This window comes from Physeter macrocephalus, chromosome 13 (genome assembly GCF_002837175.3).
Source record: "Physeter macrocephalus isolate SW-GA chromosome 13, ASM283717v5, whole genome shotgun sequence".
Classification (NCBI taxonomy): domain Eukaryota; kingdom Metazoa; phylum Chordata; class Mammalia; order Artiodactyla; family Physeteridae; genus Physeter; species Physeter macrocephalus.
The window spans coordinates 87093577-87114498 of record NC_041226.1 but is presented as its reverse complement, the minus strand read 5'-3'; the positions used below and the strand labels follow the sequence as shown (position 1 = coordinate 87114498).

The 20922-nt window shown below is 53.8% G+C and overlaps 1 protein-coding gene across 1 annotated transcript in view; it reads left to right on the top strand.

Annotated features, from left to right (window-relative positions):
* HMCN2 (hemicentin 2) overlaps positions 1-20069 on the top strand; it is a 146068-nt gene extending 125999 nt beyond the window's left edge. The window contains exons 78-90 of the mRNA XM_028497384.2: positions 8086-8355; positions 10507-10656; positions 12096-12233; positions 12334-12455; positions 12766-13003; positions 13147-13209; positions 13320-13442; positions 14149-14283; positions 15368-15496; positions 16065-16385; positions 17136-17255; positions 18126-18252; positions 19239-20069. Of these exons, the coding sequence (XP_028353185.1) occupies positions 8086-8355; positions 10507-10656; positions 12096-12233; positions 12334-12455; positions 12766-13003; positions 13147-13209; positions 13320-13442; positions 14149-14283; positions 15368-15496; positions 16065-16385; positions 17136-17255; positions 18126-18252; positions 19239-19584 (2282 nt within the window). The 3' untranslated portion in view covers positions 19585-20069. The remainder of the gene's footprint in view (positions 1-8085; positions 8356-10506; positions 10657-12095; positions 12234-12333; positions 12456-12765; positions 13004-13146; positions 13210-13319; positions 13443-14148; positions 14284-15367; positions 15497-16064; positions 16386-17135; positions 17256-18125; positions 18253-19238) is intronic.
* Positions 20070-20922: the final 853 nt, after the last annotated feature.

Here is a 20922-nt window from a genome sequence, read left to right as displayed (position 1 = left end):
CCCACCTTTGCACCCAGTGAGGTGGGCACCCAGTGAGGTGGGCACCCAGTGAGGTGGGCACCCAGGGGGCAGCTCTGCCGAGGCTGTGGCTGCCGCCGCCCGGGCCGTGTGATGGGAAAGGAGGGCCATTCTGAATATTTATTCAGAACACACAGTTGAAGTCCCATGAACCGTCTCCCCAATGTGGAATGGGAATTAGGGGCTGGTGAGTACTGGGGACCCAACAGCCAGGCCTGGGCGACCTGCTTATTCAGAACTCAAAACTGTCATTGAGATCATAGTGACAGCTCCTGTGTTTGCCAAGTGGGTTATAGCTAACAAAGCTCTGTGTGAGCCTCAAAGTAACCCTGTGAAATAGTCTAAATAGGGATTTAAAAAAAATTTATTGGAGTATCATTGATTTACAATGTTGTTAGTTTCTGCTGTACAGCAAAGTGAATCAGTTACACACACACACACACACATATATATATATCTCTCTCCACTCTTTTTTAGATTCTTTTCCCATATAGGTCATTAGAGTATTGAGTTCCCTGTGCTACACAGTAGGTCCTTATTAGTTATCTATTTTATATATAGTAGTGTGTATATGTCAGTCCCAGTCTCCCAATTTATGCCTCCCCCGCCAGAATGAAATCATGCCATTTGCAGCAACATGGATGAACCTAGAGATGATCATACTGAGTGAAGTAAGTTAGACAGAGAAAGACAAATATCATATGATATCGCTTATAGGCGGAATCTAAAAAGAAATGGTACAAATGAACTTATTTACAAAACAGGAATAAATAAGGATTTTTAATGAAACTTCATTGAAGACTAACACACAAGGAGGAGGGCACATGTCACAGGAGTACAGCTCAATGAATTTTCATAACATGAACCCACCCAGGTAACCTGCACCCAGATCCAAAAATAGAACAGTAACAGTTCCCAGACCCGCCCCCCCCCCATCATGCCCCCTTCCAGTCTCTACCCCCTCTCGAGGGAATCACTGTCCAGAATTTTGCCTTTTTTTTTTTTTTTGGTACGGTACGCGGGCCTCTCACTGCTGTGGCCTCTCCCGTTGCGGGGCACAGGCTCCGGACGCGCAGGCTCAGCGGCCACGGCTCACGGGCCCAGCCGCTCCGCGGCACGTGGGATCTTCCCGGACCGGGGCACGAACCCGCGTCCCCTGCATCGGCAGGCGGACTCTCAACCACTGTGCCACCAGGGAAGACCCAGAATTTTGCCTTTTTAAAAAGTAGCTTTATTGAGACATAATTTACATACCATAAAATTCACCCATTCGTATTATTCACCCTTAGGAAAGAAGGAAACTCTGTCACATGCTACAACATGGATGAGCCTTGAGGACGTTATGTTAAGTGAAATTAGCCAGTCACAAAAGACAAATACTGTATAATTCTAATTGTATGAGGTCCCTAGGAGTAGTCGAATTCTCAGGGACACGCAGCAGAATGCTGGTTGCCAGGGGCTGGGGGGAGGGGAATGGGAATGAGTGTTTTAGGGATATAGTTTCAGTCTGGCAAGACGAAAAAGTTCTGGAGATGGATGGTGGTGATGGTTGCACAACAGTGCGAATACAGTTAACACTGCTGAACTGTACACTTAAAAACGAGTAAGATGGTAAATTTTATGTTATATGTTTTTTACCACAATTTTTAAGTGAAAAAAATCCACCCATTATAAGTATACAGTTTGGTGATTCTTAGTAAATGTGTAGCATTGTACAACCCGTTTTTAGAATATTTCCAAGCTTCCTCTCTGCCCATCCGTAGTCAATCTCCGTTCCTACCTCCAGCCCCAGGCAACTGCTGATCTGCCTTCTGTCCCTATAGATGTTCCTTTTCTGGTAATTTCACATACATGGAATCATATGCAGTTTTTGGTTCCGACTTCTTTCACTTATCGATGTTTTGGGGGTTCATCCATGTTATAGCGTATGTCAGTACATCATTCCCTTCTATTGCTCAATAGTATTCCATTGTCTGGATTGACCACATTAAGTTTATCCATTCCCCAGTTACTAGACATTTGGATTGTTTCTAGTTTTTGGCTCTTATGAATAATGCTGCTGTGAACATCTGTGTATACGTCTTTGTGTGGATATTATGTTCTTTCTCTTGAGATTTCTGGGAGTCTAATTGCTGGGTGACCTGATCACTGTATAGGTCACTTTTTAAGAAATCGCCAAACTAGCTGTACTGTTTTACTTTCCTTCCAGTAGTGTATGAGGTTTTGGTTTCTCCACGTCCTTGTCAACGCTTGGTAATGTCAGTCTTTTACATTTTAGCCATCCTTGTGGTTACAAAGTAGTATCTCACTGTGGTTTTAATTTGCCTTTCCCTAATAACTAATGATATAGAGCATCTTTTCATGTGTTTATTACTCTTTCATATGACTTCTTTGGCTAAGAGCCTGTTTAGGTCTTTTGCTCATTTTTAAATTGGATTGTCTTATTAATGAGTTCTAAGAGTCGTTTACATAGTCTGGATACAAGTCCTTTATCAGATAGATGATTTGCAAATATTTTCTCCCAGTCTGTGGCCTGTATTTGCATTTCCTGTATTTTGCCTTTGAAGAGCAAAAGTGTTAAAATTTGGTGAAGTCCAATAGTATTTTATGGATTGTGTTATATTTTACAAATCTTTGTTTAACCTAAGGTCACATTGTCTTCTGTAATTTTTACAGTTTTTCTTCTTATATTTAGGCCAAATCCATTTGAGTTAATGTTTGTGTGAGATAAGGATCTAAATTCCTCTTTTTTTTTGGCATATGGATATCCAGTTGTTCTATACCATTTATTTAGATCTTTCCCATTTCTCTGTGATATTTTGTAGTTTTCGGGATACAAGGCTTGTACTTTTGTTAAATTGATTACTAAGTATTGCATGATTTTTGACGCTATTGTAAGTGGAATTCTTCTCTTAGTTTAATTTTTTGGATTTTTCATTGCTAATATGTAGAAATACAATTGATTTTTGTTATCTCGATCTTAAGTCCTGCAACCTTGCTAAATTAGTATTTAGTTCTAGTAATTTTTTGGCAGATTCCTTAGGATTTTCTACATGTCCTCTATGAGTAGAGTGGTTTTACCTCTTCCTTTCCCCTCTGGATACCTCTAATTTCTCTATGTTGCCTATGGCATTGATTAGACCCTCTGACACAGGGTTGAATAGGAGTGGCCAGAGCAGGCAGCTTTGCCTTGTTGCCAGCTTTAGGAGGAGAGCATTCAGTCTTACACTACTGAGTATGATGTCAGCTATGGGTTTTTATAGATGCTCTTTATCAGGTTGAGGAAGTTCCCTTTTATACCTAGTTCGTTGAGAGTTTCTGTCGTGGATGGGGGTGAGGGAGGGAGGTTTCTGGTTCCAGACAAGATGGAATTAGAGGCACTTCTGCTTATTCCTCTTGCTAAGGACAGCTTAAAAACTCTAGACTTTATATAGAAAACAAACACTGAAAGACTCTGAAAGGTAGAGAAAGGAAGGATGGGCCAAGGATCTTGGGACCTATGGGATGATATGGCAGCAAAATCCCTAGTTTTTCTTTTTGCTTCATATATCCTGGGCAGGTTGCTTGAGAAGCCAGCAACCTGGAAATACCAATGGGCTCAAACAAACAAACAAAAAAATGAGGGCCCCCCCAAAAGTCTGCTATCTCTTGCTAAAGGACCAGAAAAAGGACAGCATGTCAAGATAGAAAACTTAGGTGATAACACCCTATTCCAGCCAAACACTATGAAAAACTGCAGCCTCACCCTAAACCCCATCAACAAAGACCAAGTGGGAAGCCTACACTTCTGCCTTTTCCTTGCTGTCCCTCTCCCCACACTGCGGGGTGGGCAGGGGGTAATGGTGTCAGATGAGGCCAAGTGGGGGCAGTAACCCTCCCAGCCAGGTCTGATATCCGTGGAGGCCTAGTGTGAGCTCTGAACTCCGTGCCTGCCCAGCGATGGTAAAGCACCCCTTCTTGCTCTGGGTATCAGTGGAGGCCAGCTGGGGAAGCGGGGTTTCTACCTTCACCTGGAAATAATGAGGCCACACCTCCTTCCCGTGGCAGCGTCAGAGGCAGCCTGTTAAAACAAAAGAACTGGAACTGGAGTCTTTCAACTCAGAATGTTCAGTATACACTTGAAACTCATTCATCATACCAAGAGCAAGGAAAATCTCAACTCAACAAGGACTTTAAAGTGGCCATGAGCAACTGTGAACATGCTTAAACGTGAAAAAGTAGAAGATCTCAGCAAGGAAATTGATATAAAGAAGAACCAAATTAGCAATAAATTTATAATAAACAAAATTAAAAACTCAGTGGATGGGTGTAATAGTACAAAGAGGACAGAGGAAAGAATTAGCAAATTTGAAGACATAACAGTAGAATTTAACTAGTCTGAACAACAGAGAGAAAATAGACTGGGGACAAAAATGGACAGGGCCTCAGCAATCTGTGGGACTACCCCCGAAAGATCTCACATTCGTTCATTAGAGCCTCAGAAGGAAAGGAGAAAAACAGGTGAGAAGTAGTCAAAGAAACAAGAGCTGAAATTCCCCCAAATTTCACCAGATACATAAACCTACAAATTCAAGGAGCTGAGGAAGACTCAAACAGGATAAACTCAAAGATGTCTGCACTGAGACACATCGCTATCAAACTTCTAAAAATTAAAGGCAAACTTCTGAAAATTAAAATAAAACTCCCATCTTCCATCAATGAAGCGGAGCATGGTTGTGGAGTAATTCAAAGTTCAGGCAATTTTGGAGGGTGATTAGGAAAGACCTCTTTTTAATTTTTTTTTTTTAATATTTTAAAAGTTAAGTTGAGATCTGAATGATGAGAAGGAGGCAGCCATCCATGTGACAGTGTAGGAGAAATTGCTTTAAGCAGAAAGAATAGCAAGTGCAAAGGCCCTGAGGCAGGAATAAGTCATTCTTGCTTCAATCCTAGTGGTTGAAAGGGCAGGTTCTGGACTCAGTCCACTTGGGATTGTTATTGGCTCGCCCATCTGCTCTGTGACCTTAAGCAAATCATTTAATTTCTCTGTACTTAAGTTTTCTTATCTTTAAAATAGGGATAATAATAGAACAGGTCTCATAAGTAGTGTGAAACTTAAATGAAATAATCCATGTAAAGTGCTTAGAACAGTGCCTGGCACGCAGTAAGTAATCAACAAATGCCACCTAGTATTACTGTTGTTTTCAAACTTTTGATATTTATTGATTTGTTTTTCAAACCGCTTTATTGAGATCTAATTGACATTAAAAAAAAAAAAAAAGTTCAGGTAGCTTTCAAGTCAGCCCTGGCTCTGACTCTCCCCTGGCCCTTTTGGGTCCCCCTGCCTAGGTGCATATTTCCCACATCAGCCAGGGGTGTGTGGAGAGCAGATCGAGCCTCTCCGGGGCTCCCTTATTCCCAGGTTCTCCTTATTGTATTGCTGGCTGGTCCCTGATTTCCTCAACCAGGGCCAGGACTGCAGGCCAGCAGAGGTGCCAGGTCCCCACTTGCTTTCTAGAGTTCTGCTCCTGTCCCTGATGACACCCGCATTTCTCAGAGTCTGCCTCCATCCTCTGCTGCAAATCAAGTCAGCCCCTGGTTTCTCCGCCGGCCCTGCCCTCATGAAACTAGTGTGATGATGGGGTGGGGTGGGGCTGGGAGATGGGAGCAGCCCCAGGCAGGAAGGCCACCCCCTTCCACTGTTTGTGCCCAGAGTTCTAGAAGCTTTTCCGAAGTAAACAATTCTCCATTTGTTGTTTGCTCTTAGTCGATTTCTAGAGCCCTGGAATAGTTGGTTTTGACAATTTTGTCAAGTTTTGTACTTGTTTTTTGGGGGGCCAGCTTGCTCACCTCTTTGCTCGGCCATAGCCAAAGTCCCGCTCTTGCTTGTTTTTGACCTTTGTTGAAGTGGAATCATGTGGCGTGTATCCTGTGTCAGGCTTCTTGCGCCTTCCCAGTGTGTGAGACTGCACATGGGGTGAGTTTATTCCTTCTTGCGGCTGTGTGGTTTCCACTCTGTGGCTACACCACAGTTTATTCATGCATTTGGCATCGGTTAGTCTCCAGCTGGGGGCAAATGTCAACAGTGCTGCTGCGAAGTCCTTAGGCACACCTTTCCGTGAACTCGCATAGGGTATTGATCCAAGAGTGGAATTGCTGAGTCTTACAGGGCACACCCGGTCAGCTTGAGGACATACTGGCTGTGGGAGGCTATAAATGGCTCCCAAAGATATGACCATGTTCTAGTCTCCAGGACCTGTGAATTTTTTTTTAATGTAATTTTTATTTTATATTGGAGTAGAGTTGATTTACAATGCTTTGTTAGTTTCAGGTATACAGCAAAGTGATTCAGTTATACATATATCTATTCTTTTTCAGATTCCCCCCCCCCCCCCCCCCCCCGTGCAATGTTATCTTACTTGGAAAAAGGATCTTTGCAGATGTGATTAAGTTAAAGATCTTGAGATAAGGAGGTTGTCTTGAATTGTCTTGGTGGGCTCTAAATGCTATCACAAGTGTTCTTTTGTTTGTTTGTTTTATTTTTTGGCGTGTGGGTTCTTAGTTCCCTGACCAGTGATTGAACCCACTGCCCCTGCATTGGAAGCGTGGAGTCTTAACCACTGGACCTCCAGGGAAGTCCCACAAGTGTTCTTATAAGAGAGAAGCAGAAGAAGATTAGAGAGAGACACAGAGACGCAGAGAGAGGGAGAGAGAGGAAGGAAGACCATGTTAAGTTGAGACAGAGCATGCAGAGATTCAGCCGTGGAATTCAAGCCACAGAATGCTAGAAGCCACCAAAAGCCATAAGAGGCAAGGAACATCTCCTCCGGTGGAGCCTCTGGAAGGAGCACAGCACCTTGACTTTAGCCTTGAGAAACGATTGATCTTGGACTTCTGGCCTCCAGAACTGTGAGAGAAAAAAATGTTTGCTGTTTTAAACCACCAAGTTTGTGGCCATTTGTTACAGCAGCCGTGGGAAACTGATACACTGGCAAACGGTTTCCATAGTGGTCGTACGCTTCTGCCTGCAGCGTGAGAGTTCTGCTGGCCCTGCATCCTCACCAGCGCTGGGCATTTTCCATCCTTTTCATTTTAGCCATTCTGGAGGGTCCATAGGAGTAAGTGGACAGGAATTATCATCTTTCAGCTGAGAAACCTGAGGATCAGGGAGTGACCTGAGACTCACTCACCAGTAAGTGACAGAGCCCAGGTCTGCCATGTCATCTGGCATCAAGTAGAGGCAGTTCTGGCAAATGTCACCCCTTCACTGGAAACAAGCTAAATGTCCTATAATAGGGACCTGGTTAAGCAAATCATAACAGATCCAAACAATGGAATACCAAGTAGACACTAAAAATAAATATTTAATGCCGTGAAAGGTAGTTATGATCTATTATAGAATTAAGGAAGAAGAAAGAGAGAGAGAGAAAGAAAGGGAGGAGGGGAGGAAGGAAGGAAGAAAGAAAGGGTAATATGGTCACATTCTCATAAGGAAACAGTGTCTAGAAGGAAATACTCAGGAATGGTAAGTGGGTGGGAGAATCATTTGCCTCTGTATTTTCTAATCTGTCTGAATGAATATGTATCACTTGAATAGAGGCACACCTCATTTTATCGTGCTTCACCTTATTGCATTTTGCAAATATTGCGTTTTTTACAGACTGAAGGTTTGTGGGAACCCTGCATCGGGCAAGTCTGTTGGCACCATTTTCCCAGCAGCATTTGCTCACTTTGTGTCTCTGTGTCACATTTTGTTAATTCTCGAAATATTTCAAACCCTCCCAGCAAAAAGATTGTGACTCACTGAAGGCTCAGATGATGGTTAGCATTTTCTAGCAATCAGTTATTTTTAAATTAAGATATATAGGTTGTATTTTTAGACATAATGCTATCGCACACGTAATAGACTACAGTATAGCGTAAACATATTTTTATATGCTCTAGGAAACCAAAAAATTCATGTGATTCACTTTATTGTGATATTTGCTCTATTGCGGTGGTCTGCAACTGAACGCACAGTATCTCCAAGGTGTGCCCGTATACAAAAATAATAAGATGTTTCTAAAAGCTGCCCTGGGCCTCCCACAGGTGCCCCGGTGTTCCAGGTGAAGCCCCAAGACGTGACAGTGAGATCTGGAGATGCCGTGGTCCTGCGGTGCCAGGCCTCTGGAGAGCCGGTGCCCACGGTGGAGTGGCTGCGAGCGGGCCAGCCCTTGCGGACCAGCCGGCGGCTCAGGACCCTAACGGACGGGAGCCTGCGGCTGGAGCGAGCGGAGGCTGGGGATGCGGGCGCGTATGAATGCGTTGCTCACAACCTCCTGGGCTCTGCCACAGCCCAGGCGTTCCTGGCCGTGAGAGGTATGGAGCCTCCCTGCCCAGACCTTTGTGGACAGGGGTGGGATTCCCTGCCCAGAGGGGCCTAAGACAACAGAAGTGTATGATCTTGCAGTTCTGGAGGGTGAAAATCTAAGATCAAGGTGCCAGCAGGGTTGGTTGCTGCTGAGATGTGTGATAGAGAGTCTATTGCACATGCTCAGGTACCGAGGGTTAGGACTTCAGCACATCCTTTTTGGAGGAAACAATTCAACCCATAACAGCATCCTTACTTTTTTTTTTTTTTTTTTTTTTTTTTTTTTGCGGTACGCGGGCCTCTCACTGCTGTGGCCTCTCCCATTGCGGCGCACAGGCTCCGGACGCGCATGCTCAGCGGCCACGGCTCACGGGCCCAGCCGCTCCGCGGCACGTGGGATCTTCCCGGACCGGGGCACGAACCCCTGTCCCCCGCATCGGCGGGCGGACTCTCGACCACTGCGCCACCAGGGAAGCCCAACATCCTTACTTTTTTAATGGAAACAACTAATGTGTACCTTGTACATGTTAATTGTAGAAAGGCCAGATAATTTTTGAAACTGTGTGAAGAAAAAAGTAATGATCAGCTATCTCCCATAATTCACTTAGAAACAGCTCAGGTAATTATTTGGGGTATATATTTCTACACTCTTTCTCTGAATGTAAAGAGATACACTTTTTTCTTTTTACAAACGAGGTCAAATGTACAAGTTGTGTTTACAACCTGCCATATTTTCTTACTCTCTCGTGGACGGCAGCCCATGACAATAAGCCTAGTCCACACCTTCTGTAATGATTTCATACCATTCCATGGGAACACTTTTTAAACTTAACTGCTGTTGGCGTCATTAAATAAACAAGAGGTTTGTGGGGTTGTTTTTTTTTCCAGTTTCCCCTCCAAAAACCATCCCGTGGTGCACCTCTTTGTGTGCTGGACTGAATATTTCTATGGGGTAAATTCCTTCAAGGGACATTGCTCTGTAAAAGATATTCAAAGGCGTTGAGGCCCCCTAACTCTCTCCCTCCTTTCCCCTAAGTCTGGGGAGGGGCATCCTGGCCTCGTGGGGGACAAGAGGCTGCTGAGTCACTTCGTGTCTGAGAAGGTTGCCAGTGGCTTGTCATTCCTGGCCTCCAGTTTCCTGTCCCCTTCTAAAACTGCCAGGGTCATGCTGCTGCCTTCTTATCTGCTGCTCCCAACTCCTCCTTACCCCCTTATTACGAGGCCCGGGGAAGGTTCATGGCCTTTTCCTGTCCCCCCCCCATAAATCCCAGAGCTGCGGATATCGACGAGAGCCATCCCAGATGGGCGTCAAATCTCATCAAACCCCAGCTAAGGGCTGCAGGAAATGGCATTGCTTCCTGGAATCCAAAATTAACCAGCCCCTTGGTCTGCCCACTTAGGATCTTGGCAGTTGAGTGTTGTATGTTATTTTTTTGACAGATCATTGGCAATTTGTTGTCAATTTCCCCTGAGGGCTGGTGAGTGGAGAGTCAGGCTAGCTTCTGTCTCTTGCCATCTGTCCAAACGAGACAGCTGGCCCATTAGCCAGAGGAAGCATCCCCCCCCGTGCCTGTACAATCCATTTGATTAGCGCCGAAGAGCATCTGCTAGCAGACTGCCTGGCGGCTGCTAGAAACTCAGCCCACCCCAGCTGGGCCAGCTGCAGGGCAGCTGGAGCCAGGGCCACTGATGGAATGGGAAGTGTTCAGGTGGCAGCATTCACTTCCTGGCCCGGTGCCCTGCCTCTCCTCCCTGGCTCCTCCAGTGTGCCAGGCCCCCCCGCCCCCATCACTTGGCATTTTAGAACCCAACAGGTCTTTGGTGCATCTGTGGTCCCACCTCCTCATTTTATAGATAAGCCAACTCAAGTGTGGCTTGGGGGCCAGACTTGCCCAGGTTTCCAAGAAGGTGATGGCAGAGCCAGAATTAGAAGCTGGCACCATCCCTGTGTGGCGCTCCTCTTAAATGTCTCCCTTCTCTCTAGAAGCCAGGATCCCCTGAGTGTTGAGTTCATCACCCATTAGCTGTGTGTCCTTGGGCAAGTTACTGCCCCTCTCTGAGCCTCAGTTTACTCCTTCATGAAATGGAAAACAGTACCTGCATATCCCTGAGGGCACAGAGGTGGATAGCGTCACTCTTGTTCTCTTCCTTCCTCACAGGGGAGCCCCGGGGGAGCCGGGGCAGCATGACTGGGGTGATCAATGGGCAGAAGTTTGGTGTGGCTGTCCTCAACGCCAGCGTGCAACGGGAGGCACGTTCTGGGGTCACCACCATCTGCAGCAGCATCAGCCACATCCCTGCGAGTGTGGGTAAGTGGGGGCCAGAGCATCTCCTGCGTCTGGGGACCCTCCGACCTGAGCAGAGTCTGAGCCAAAGTGGCTCGAGGTGCAGGCCACTTCCTCTCCACCCCACAGCCCCCAAACAAACAAAATAACTGCATTTAAGATCAGCCCTAGAGTGCGAAATTACCAGTATTATGTGAATGCAGGGTCAGACTGTGACTCTTGAAACCACTGATTGCTATGTGAGGTTTTTTTTCCCACTGTTAAGGCAAGAGCTGCTACCGAAGTGAAGGGATCACTAGTAAGGAGTAAGGAGTAAGGGATGTGGGCTGCAGGGGACAGAAAAGGGGAAACGTGGAGAGTAAAATTAGCTAGAAGACCCAGAGAACCAAGAAATGTCCACTTTCAAACAGATTCATAAAATAGTGTGTCCTAAGCAAATGGAATGTTCTGGAGAGACATTACAGACGCTACTGTAATGGACCCTGCCGTCTCACCCTGCCCAGGGGGTCCTGCATCCCCTCATGGGGGTCCAGAGCAGGGAGAGGGCAGTGTTGACAGGGGCTTTGCTAAAAGCAGCCCCTCCAGAGCTGCCCTTGACCACAGACTGTGTGAGCAGGGGCGGGGGTCAGGGGACTCTGGCTTGTGGGGGGGTCACTCAGGGCTGGCTGTCGGCAGAGAGGGAGTGAAGTGAGACACTGCCTAGGTGTGGCTGCTCCTTCCAGCTTCAGGGGCAGGAGCCATGGAGAAGCATCTGGCTCCAGGCCAGGCGTGCCTGGCTCTGTTTAGTGGAAGCAAAGGCACAGAGAGGCCGAGAAGTTTCTGCTCCCAGGGACAGGGGCCCAGCTGGCTCCTGTGAACATCAGCCTTCTTGTACCTCTTCTGAGCCAGCAGTTTGGCTGAGAAGCTGGACCATCCCTGGCCCCAAGCCGACAGCGTTCCCCCTTCCCCAGTCCCGGACCCCACCTGCCCGGAGAGGAGGGCTGGGCATCGTGGGAAGGTCTGAGAATCCGTGTCCAGGGCACTTCTGGGCTCTCTTTTCCAAGTCAGTGGTTTAGAACGACCCTCCCTCTCCCAGGCTCTCTGGAAGGTGTCTGCAAGTTAGGAGACAGTTGATTTTCTACTTGGTCCAGCGCGTATATAGTGATGGTCGATGCAGTCCCATGCTCTGTGGGGAGCCAGCAGCCCTCAATATGTATTGAATTCAGTTGAATAGTAAAGGCACTTCTTTGTATAAATATATTTTGCTAATTTTCACAGCTATTCCACAAAGTAGTTATCGTCCTCACCACTTCCCACCTTCTGATCTAATTACTGGCCCAGGCAGTCACGGGCTAGGCCTGGGTAGGGAGGGAAAGGGCTGAGCTCCCCTGGGGGCAGTAGGGCGCTGCAGAGTGATCTTGAGCAGGAGAGCGGCTGCCCTCGGGACCTGGCTCTAACCGAGCCTCTGCGTCCACCCCGTCCAGGGCCTCTGATGCGGGTGCTTGTGGTCGCCATCGCCCCCATCTACTGGGTTCTGGCCGGAGAGGGTGGAGATGCCCTGAACGGCCACTCCCTGACGGGCGGCCGCTTCCAGCAGGAGTCGCGTGTGGAGTTTGCCACAGGTGAGCCGGGGTCTCCCCAAGGTGGGCCAGGTGGGGCTGAGGTCTGAGCCCAGGGCCTCTCCCCCGAGGTGACTCCAGGCTGGGTGGGGATGGATTGCAGGGGAGCTGCTCACGATGACCCAGGTGGCCCGGGGCCTGGATCCTGACGGCCTCCTGCTCCTCGACGTGGTGGTCAATGGCATCGTCCCCGAGAGCCTGGCGGACGCAGATCTGCAAGTGCAGGTGGGGGGAGAGCCCTGGCGTGTGCAGATGGGGTGCGCGCGAGAGAGTGGCATGTCCTGCCCCAGCCCGCCCCGAGCAGCCCAGCCGGGCCGCTTTCCTTCCTGACTCCCCAGCAGGGTCTGGGGCGTGGCCTGGCTGGGCCGAGGGGAGGACGAGCCCCACAGCAGGAGGGTGCTCTGGCCCAGCTGGCTGGAAGAAGAGCTGAAAGGCCCACCAGGCCCACACCCCAGCATCCCCACTGGGGGCTGAGGGTCCCTCGCCCCTTGGAAGTTGAGATCGTGGTGTCCTCCTCCCCACCCGCCTCTTCCAGGACATCCAGGAGCAGTACGTGCAGACGGGGCCCGGCCGGCTCTCTGTGGGCTCCACGCAGAGCTTCCTGCAGGACAGCCTCCTCTCATTCCTGCACGGCAACCACAGCATTCGGTACGACGTGGCCCAGCGGCCCCAGCCCCAGCTGGTGCAGCACCTGCGGGCCTCCGCTATCAGTTCGGCCTTCGACCCGGAGGCCAAGGCTCTGCGCTTCCAGCTCTCCACGGCCCTGCAAGCTGGTGAGGCCCCCGTCCCGTCTCCACCCCCCACTGCCCCAGCCAGATCCTGCCAGGGCCCCCAAATGGGCCTGCGCTCTCTATCCCCGGGCGCCTTGGGCACTGGGGCCCTCGCGTCCTCAGGGTCTGTCCCCTTTGCCTAGCAGAAGAGAATGAAGTCGGCTGCCCAGAGGGCTTTGAGCTGGACACCCAGGGAGAGTTTTGCGTGGGTGAGCACGCCTCCCCACCCCGGCAGGGATGAGGGAGGCCTCAGCCCGGGGGGCACTGAGGGCTGGAGGGCCTGTGAGCGCAGACCACCGGACCTCTCCCCACCCCGCAGACAGGGACGAGTGCCCGGGCAGTGCCAGCCCCTGCGCCCACTCCTGCCGCAGCACGCCCGGCTGCTTCTCCCGCTCCTGCCCAGCTGGCTTCACCCTGGCCAGGGACCAAAGGACCTGCAGAGGTGAGTGGACCCCAGGTGGAGAGGCTCGTCTTGGACCTGGCCCAGGTGTGCTCAGGGAGATTCTGGGGCTGGGACCCTGGCCAGGGGGCACATCCCCCAGGGGACGTGAACCTAGGGGTTCCCATGCCCTGTTGCCACTGAGAGCTTCTTATTTTGAGGGCCACAGAGGGGAGAGGCTCAAGTACTGAGGGGCGATGGGGATCTCTAAAGACATGCATGTGGCCACCACGTGCTCACAGCAGGCACACCCGCTGAGCCTGGACGTGGCCTCGGAAGCTTTCCCAGGCCTCAGCGGGCGTTTCCAGTCCACTGGGCTTGGAAGTGAGCTGATTACCCATCTGGCCCTCTTGCCCTGCTTGCCCCCATAATGAAGTTGCTGGACGATAAATCCGACCCTGAGACGCTGTCTGGACTCTGAGCCCACACCTGTGTCCCTCCATCCCACCAGTGGGGCCTGGTGTGGCCAAGTGTCTTTGGGGCAAAAGGGCATTGTCTACAGCCTCACTTCAGATGCTACAGGCCAGGGCCGCCGGGTCCCTCAGAGGAGGCTCTGTGTCTCTGGGGGTGCCGAGATGATGGACAGAGCTGGCAGGAGGGGTGGGGACCTTCCTGCCAGGGGCTTCTGGGCCTAAGGACCACGCCTGTGTGGGGAGGCTGGGCCTGGGAACAAGTGTTCATGCAGCCCCTGCCCCCGTCGCCCCCACAGATGTGGACGAGTGTGCCTGGAAGGCCGATCCTTGCCTAGAGGGACAGCGCTGCGTGAACCTGCTGGGGTCCTACCGCTGCCTCCCTAACTGCGGGCCTGGCTTCCGCGTGGCCACTGATGGAGCCGGTTGTGAAGGTGACAGGGGCATGGTGCCGGGCGGGCCCGACTCCCGGGAACCCCGTGGTTGCCAGGGTTCAGCAGAGGGCATGCTGTGTGTCACTGGGACACTGGGCCTCCAGGGAAACCGGAACTCTCTTGGCAGAGGAGTCGAGTGAGGCCGGGGAGAAAGCCTGAGCCGGGCTCAGGAGGTCTGAGTCCTGACCCAGCCTGGCTGCCGGTGACTTGAGTCCCCTTGGCAAGTGCCTTTTCCTTTCTGGGTCTCAGGTTTCTCATCTGTCTGATGAAGGGGGACCAGGTCGGGGATGGCAAACATGTGCTACATCTATTGCCACTTCCCCTCTTTCCCCTCGTGGATCATGGTCCAGCCCACAGACAGCCCCTGAATCCTTCTCAACACGGCTTCTCCAGCTACAGTGGCTACTACGAATCAGTTGCAGTGGGCCCTCGAGACAAAACCTAGGTGCCACCCCTGGATGGGTGACCCCTAGGGTCCTTCCTGTTCTAGAATTCTAGGCTTTCACGACTGTGGGTCCTCCTGGTTTCCCCAAGAGAGGCCGTCAGTGGAGGGGGAGCGCGTGGTAAACTTGGACTCAGAAGACGCAGTCATCCCATTTCATCCCACTTCTAGGGCTCCTCCTGCCTTCCTCCCGCCCTCCCTTCCTTCCTTCTCACCCGTTTTTGAGCTCGGCCCATGTGCCGGGGTCCTAAGCCCTTCATGTGCATATGATCCAGTTTTTTCCCCCTGATCCCATGAAGGAGTCCTATCGTGACCCCTTTTTACAGACGAGGAAACTGAGGCTCAGAGAGGGAGCGTTACTGGCTCAAGGATCAAGAGACATGGCAGAGCTGAGTCCAAACCCAGGACTCTGCCTCCAAAGCCCACCTTTTAAGCCCCTTCCTTCTTTTGGACCCAGAACCTTCTTACCCTCCAAAGCTGGTCTAATTAGGAAGGGTGGTTGCAAACGCTGGCATTCCTCCTGGCGGCACTGAAGTTGGAGATGGGGACGGGGCTGAGGCCCAGATGCGGAGACGCATGGTGTGTCCTGGGGGAGGGACTGTGGGCTCAGCGCCCGCCGCCCTTGCCCCTCTGCCTTTCCAGATGTGGACGAGTGTCTGGAGCGGACAGACGAGTGTCACTACAACCAGATCTGTGAGAACACCCCAGGCGGGCACCGCTGCGGCTGCCCCAGGGGGTACCGGGTCCAGGGCCCCGGCCTGCCCTGCCTAGGTACGGGGAGAGCCACCCCCTCCCTGGGACCCTGCTCAGCACCCACAGCTCACGGGCAGGGATGGGTTGTGACAGGGGTGACACTGAGTCCTGTGACTAGAACAGCAGCCAACGCCGATTGCGTGCCCACCATGAGCCTGATCCGTGCTTTGCCTGCTGTTTCCCCCCGAAACCTCACCCCCTGCCCGGCAAGGTCACCTTCCCTGGGAGCCCAGGAGGAGGAGGAGGGTGGAGAGAAGTGGCTGGCTCTCAGAGAGGCTTTGCAGGTGGAATGGACCTCGCCAGGAGGCTGAAGGGAGGGGTGCTGAGGGACACTGGGGTCCGGAGCTCAGAGCTGGGGGGGGCCTCTCTGAGCAGTAGGGGGCTGCAGCGGGAGAGGAGGCTGGGGGTGGTCCAGCAGAGGGAGGGCTTGGGGGCAGGCCCCTTGGGGGCAGGCCTGTGTGCAGCGGGTGAGGCAGCTGGATTCCGGGGAGGGCCGGAGAGCAGCAGGGGCGGCTGGGGCCCGGTGGGGCGGCTGCAGCGCGCCCTCAGGCACCTTGGCACCCTGCCTGGTCCTGCTCCCCTCCAGATATCAACGAGTGCCAGCAGCTGCCCCGGAGCTGTGCCTACCAGTGCCACAACCTCCAGGGCAGCTACCGCTGCCTGTGCCCGCCAGGCCAGACCCTCCTCCGAGACGGCAAGACTTGCACCCCGCTGGGGCGCAGTGGACCAAACGTGACCACCGTCAGCCACCGGGACCTCTTGGTGGCCTGGCTGCGTCCCCGCACCCCCGTCCCCAGTGGGTCCTACCACGCCTGGGTCTCCCTCCGACCGGGCCCCAGAGCCCTGAGCGTGGGCCGGGCCTGGTGCCCGCCTGGCTTCATCCGGCAGAACGGCGGCGTCTGCACGGGTAAGACCGAGCCCCAGCCGTGCCCACGGGGGACACACCCCGCCATGTTGCCTCAGGCTGCCGGGCTGGGCGTGTGGGCACCACGCCCGTGTTCAGAAACCCAGGGTTCACAGGCAGGCGGGGTAGGCGGCGCAGGCAGACGGAAGCCTCCTCGCTACAAGGTTTCTTGGAGTCCTGGCTGTGCTTATCGGCCAGGGGCTTCCAAAGTGGACGGAGTCCTTTCCAAACCATTTGACTTCAGGGCACTTTACCCAGAGGGAGGGCAGATGTTCCCAGGAACCCACTTTGGGAACGTTCCTCTTGGTGTGCAGAGGTGAAGCAGTCAGGGAGGGAAGGAGTATGTTCCAGGTTGACCCGAGAATGGGAACAGGGACTGGGGGGTGCTACAGGGGCAGGGGGTGTCGAGGAGAGTCCCTGGGCCCTGCGGAGACTGGCGCCGGGCTGCAGAGAGGCGAAGGGGGAGGGTAGCCTGGAGGGCGGATGTGCTTCAGCGTTGCCACCTGGGCAGAGGGTGTCCTGGAAGCGCTGTCTCCACCCCCCATGCCTGCGTGCGCATCAAGCCCAGGGACTCTCCTAACCTCAAAGTCCAGGGTCGGGTGGGGCAGGGCAGGGAGAAGCCCCGGGTGCCTAAGGCAGGCGCTTCCCTGGCTTGTCCTGAGCCCTGCGGTTAGTCGTGTGGCCACCTGGGCACCTGTGACTCAGTGTTTCTCCGCCCCCATCCCCCCACCCCACCCCCATGCCCCGGGCCAGACCTGGACGAGTGCCGGCTGGGGAACCTGTGCCAGCACGCCTGCCGAAACACCGAGGGCAGCTACCAGTGCCTCTGCCCCGCTGGCTACCGCCTCCTCCCCAGCGGGAAGAACTGCCAGGGTGAGCAGGAAGGGGCTTCTCTCACCCAGTCTGCTCTCTCCAGCCCCTTCCCAACCGTCTCATGTGAGGGAGGGGCAGGGAGGGCGTAAGTGCCACCCCCAGGTGGCCAGAGCCAGGCAGGCCCGGGACCCACACTCCAAGCAGGAGCTAAGAAACTGCATGGGCGGGCTCTGCAAACAGCCCTGGGGGTCGACTGCTGCTCTGCTGTGTGTCACTGGGCAACTCACCTCACCTCTCTGTGCCTCAGTCTCCTGGTGAGATGGGGCTACCAGAGCCCTCCCCGAAATGTTGGGAAGAGACGCGTGGAGGGCGGGCCCAGAGCCGGTGCTCGCAGCAAGGCAGCTGCTGCTGGGAGTAGCGGGGAAGTCCTCCAGCTAACTCCCAGGCCAGTGCGTTTTCCCTAACTAAGGTGCTCTGGGGTCCGGCCAGTCTTGCTGCTTCTTCCCTGTAACGCAGCAATCATGTCTGCCTTGCCAGTCTCCATCCCTCCCTCTCCGTCACGGGGGTCCGTGAATGTCCTCTGAGAGAGTGGGGCTCCTACGGGGGGCAGAGAAGGATCATGGGCGGTGGCCCCTCTGGGTCCGAGGGCAGCCCTCATCTCCCCCCAGCCTCTCCACCCCAGCTCTAGGCTCAGGAGGCCCCCAGAGCGCCCACCTGGGGACATGGGGAGGTGCTAGGAGACTGCCACCTGGGCTGTCATGGGTCAGGCTGGCTGGGGACCGGGGAAGGGGCCGTGCACCTCGCTGCCCTCGGAAGGCGTCTCTCTCCCACTTAACCCTCCCCCCACGCCTTCCCTGGCTCCTCCGTGGGCCCCTCCCCGCTGTGCTCCATCTTTTCACCCCCCATCTCTTCACCTGCCTCCCTGCCCAGACATCGACGAGTGTCAGGAGGACAGCATCGAGTGCGGGCCCGGCCAGATGTGTTTCAACACCCGCGGCAGCTACCGGTGTGTGAGCACGCCGTGTCCTGCCGCCTTCCGGCAGGGCTCCAGCCCTGGGTAAGGGCTGAGTTGGCCGGGGGGTGAATGGGGAGGATTCCCTGCCAGGATCTGGGCAGCCGACACTCTGGCTCCTGTATAGCCAGAAGGAGGAAGGACAGGGCCTCCAGGAAGGCCCTGTCTCGGGCAGAGACCCTCTGAGGGTCAGTGGGTCAACCCTGCCAGGACTCCCGGACGGGGCCCCTGAGCTCACGGGGCAGTGTGCCCTCAAGCACTTTCCTGCAGCCACTTGGGGTGTGAGCTCACCTGGACAGTATCATTTCCTGCACAGTGATGCTTGGGCCATGCATGGAGCACAGGGGGCTGGGAGACGCCAGAGTCGGGAGAGAACTGGAGGGAGGGGTGCTGGGAGATGGACACACAGGGACACATGGGAACACATGCATACATTCAGGAAACTCTGGACACAGGAACACACGTGCAGGCGCATAAACCCCACCCAGAATCCCACACGAAACCCCGGGGCTCAGACGTGCGCAGCTACGCAAACACAAAATACATTTCTCTCACTACGGCTACAGACACTCCTAAACACGCACAGACATGGGGACGGACGTCGGCTGGCACCAGCTGCAGCTGTTAGGGAAAGGATCCTGGGGTGGAGACTTGCCCCGGACTCTACTAACCGGGAAGCCTAGGCTGAGGTGGGGGGAGGGAGGGAGGGAATGGGCGCCCTTGGCAAGGCTGAGCACGAGTCCTTGAGCACAACCCCACCCCCCCAAATCCAGAGCCCGTGACTCAGCTCTGGGGCTCCGGGGGACCTGGAGGGCTGCAAATTTTATCACCTATGATGGGGGGGACCTGCTCGGATGGGAAAGGGCACGTCTCTGGCTTCCTGGGGCCTCAGTTTGCCGCTCTCTAAAATGGGCTAACAGTGGCGCTTGTAGAGAGGCACGGGGCGCGTGGGGTGGGGGGTGAAATCCGGTTTATGCAGCCGGGCACGCTCAGATGGCAACCCAGAGTCAGGCGGTCTGTCCCGCCCGCAGGACGTGCTTCCGGCGCTGCTCGCAGGACTGCAGCGCGGGCGGCCCCTCCACGCTGCAGTACAAGCTGCTGCCGTTGCCCCTGGGCGTGCGCGCCTTCCAAGACGTGGCCCGCCTGGCCGCCCTCTCCGAGGCCGGCGTCCCCGCCAACCGCACGGAGCTCAGCGTGCTCGATCCCGACCCGCGCAGCCCCTTCGCCCTGCGTCCGCTGCGCGCCGGCCGCGGCGCGATCTACACCCGCCGCGCGCTCAGCCGCGCGGGCCTCTACCGGCTCACCGTGCGCGCCGCGGCGCCGCGCCACCAAAGCGTCTTCGTCCTGCTCATCGCCGTGTCCCCCTACCCCTACTGAGGGTCGCGGTCATGGGCAGCGGCTTTGGGGCCAGGGACCTCCGGGGATGGGGGGTGGAGAGGCCCCGGCCGCACCGCCCAGGTGGCCCTTGCCCACGCCACCTGCTGTGGCAAGCGACGTCATCTTCTCCCGTCCCCGTGCGTCAGCGAGACCTGCAGCAAACACGACCCTGCGCGCAGCCTTGACCCCAGGACAGCGAGAACCCGAGCTCCCCCTACTCCCCCGCACCCCCGTGGGGGTGGAGCCCGGCGGGCAGGTGACAAAGGCTGCCCTTAGGTGGCGAAGGGCAAAGGGTTGGGGTGAAGCCCGACCAGCTTCTCCAGGCTCGCCCCAAGCCCCAGGGGAACCTGGCCCGGGACACAGGGCACCAAGACACCCGGGAGGGGCAGCCCCTACCCTGCGGGGACGGCAGCAACTGTCACCCGCCCATACCTGGCACTGTCATCCTGAACCCGGTGTGTGTATGTATACTATAAAAACCTTTGTTTTTCCCAATTCGATTTCTTGATCCAGTTATTTTGCTTTGGTAAGGAGGGGCTTTGGCTGGGAGGGAGACCACCACCCTTCTGGTCCAGGAGCACCAGAGGAGGAGTCCAAGAGCCTCTGCTCTTTATTCGTAGGGTGGCTCTGGCACCTTTCTGGGCTCAGTTTACTCATCCCAAAATATGAAAATACGACAGTGTCCCCACCCCCAGGGCTGTGGGGAGAATTAAATGAGAAGGAAATTTATCACACAGACAGCAGCTATCCACGGTAGCAAAAAGTAATGCTTAATTAAGAATAATTCCTAATTATATTTAATGAATTAATTAAATTTTATCATTCCGTCATCCACCGAAGATTCATTAGGTCCTGCTTACGTGCCAGGCAGTGAACGTAAAAATCCCTGTGCTCGTGAGCTTACGTTCTTCGGGGCGAAGGGGTTATAAACAGCAAGGAAATGAAGAGTGAAATGGGTACTTGTCCGTTAGTAAGGGTGCTGGGGAGAAAACCTAAGTTGGGAATTACGGGTTTAGGGGGCAGTTTTTGTGTGTGTGTGTTTTTTTTATCATCTTTATTGGAGTATAATTGCTTCACAATGGTGTGTTCGTTTCTGCTTTACAACAAAGTGAATCGGTTATACGTATACATATGTTCCCATATCTCTTCCCTCTTGCGTCGCCTCACTGAGAAGGCGGCGTCGGAGCAGAGACCTGAGGAAGGTGAGGGAGACAGCCGTGCAGACATCTGCGGGAAGGGTGTTTTGGCAGAGGGAACAGCAAATACCAGGGCCCTCTGGCAGGAGGATGCTCTGGGGTGGAGGTCTGGCAAGGAGGTGGGGGCGGGGTAGCTGGAGCT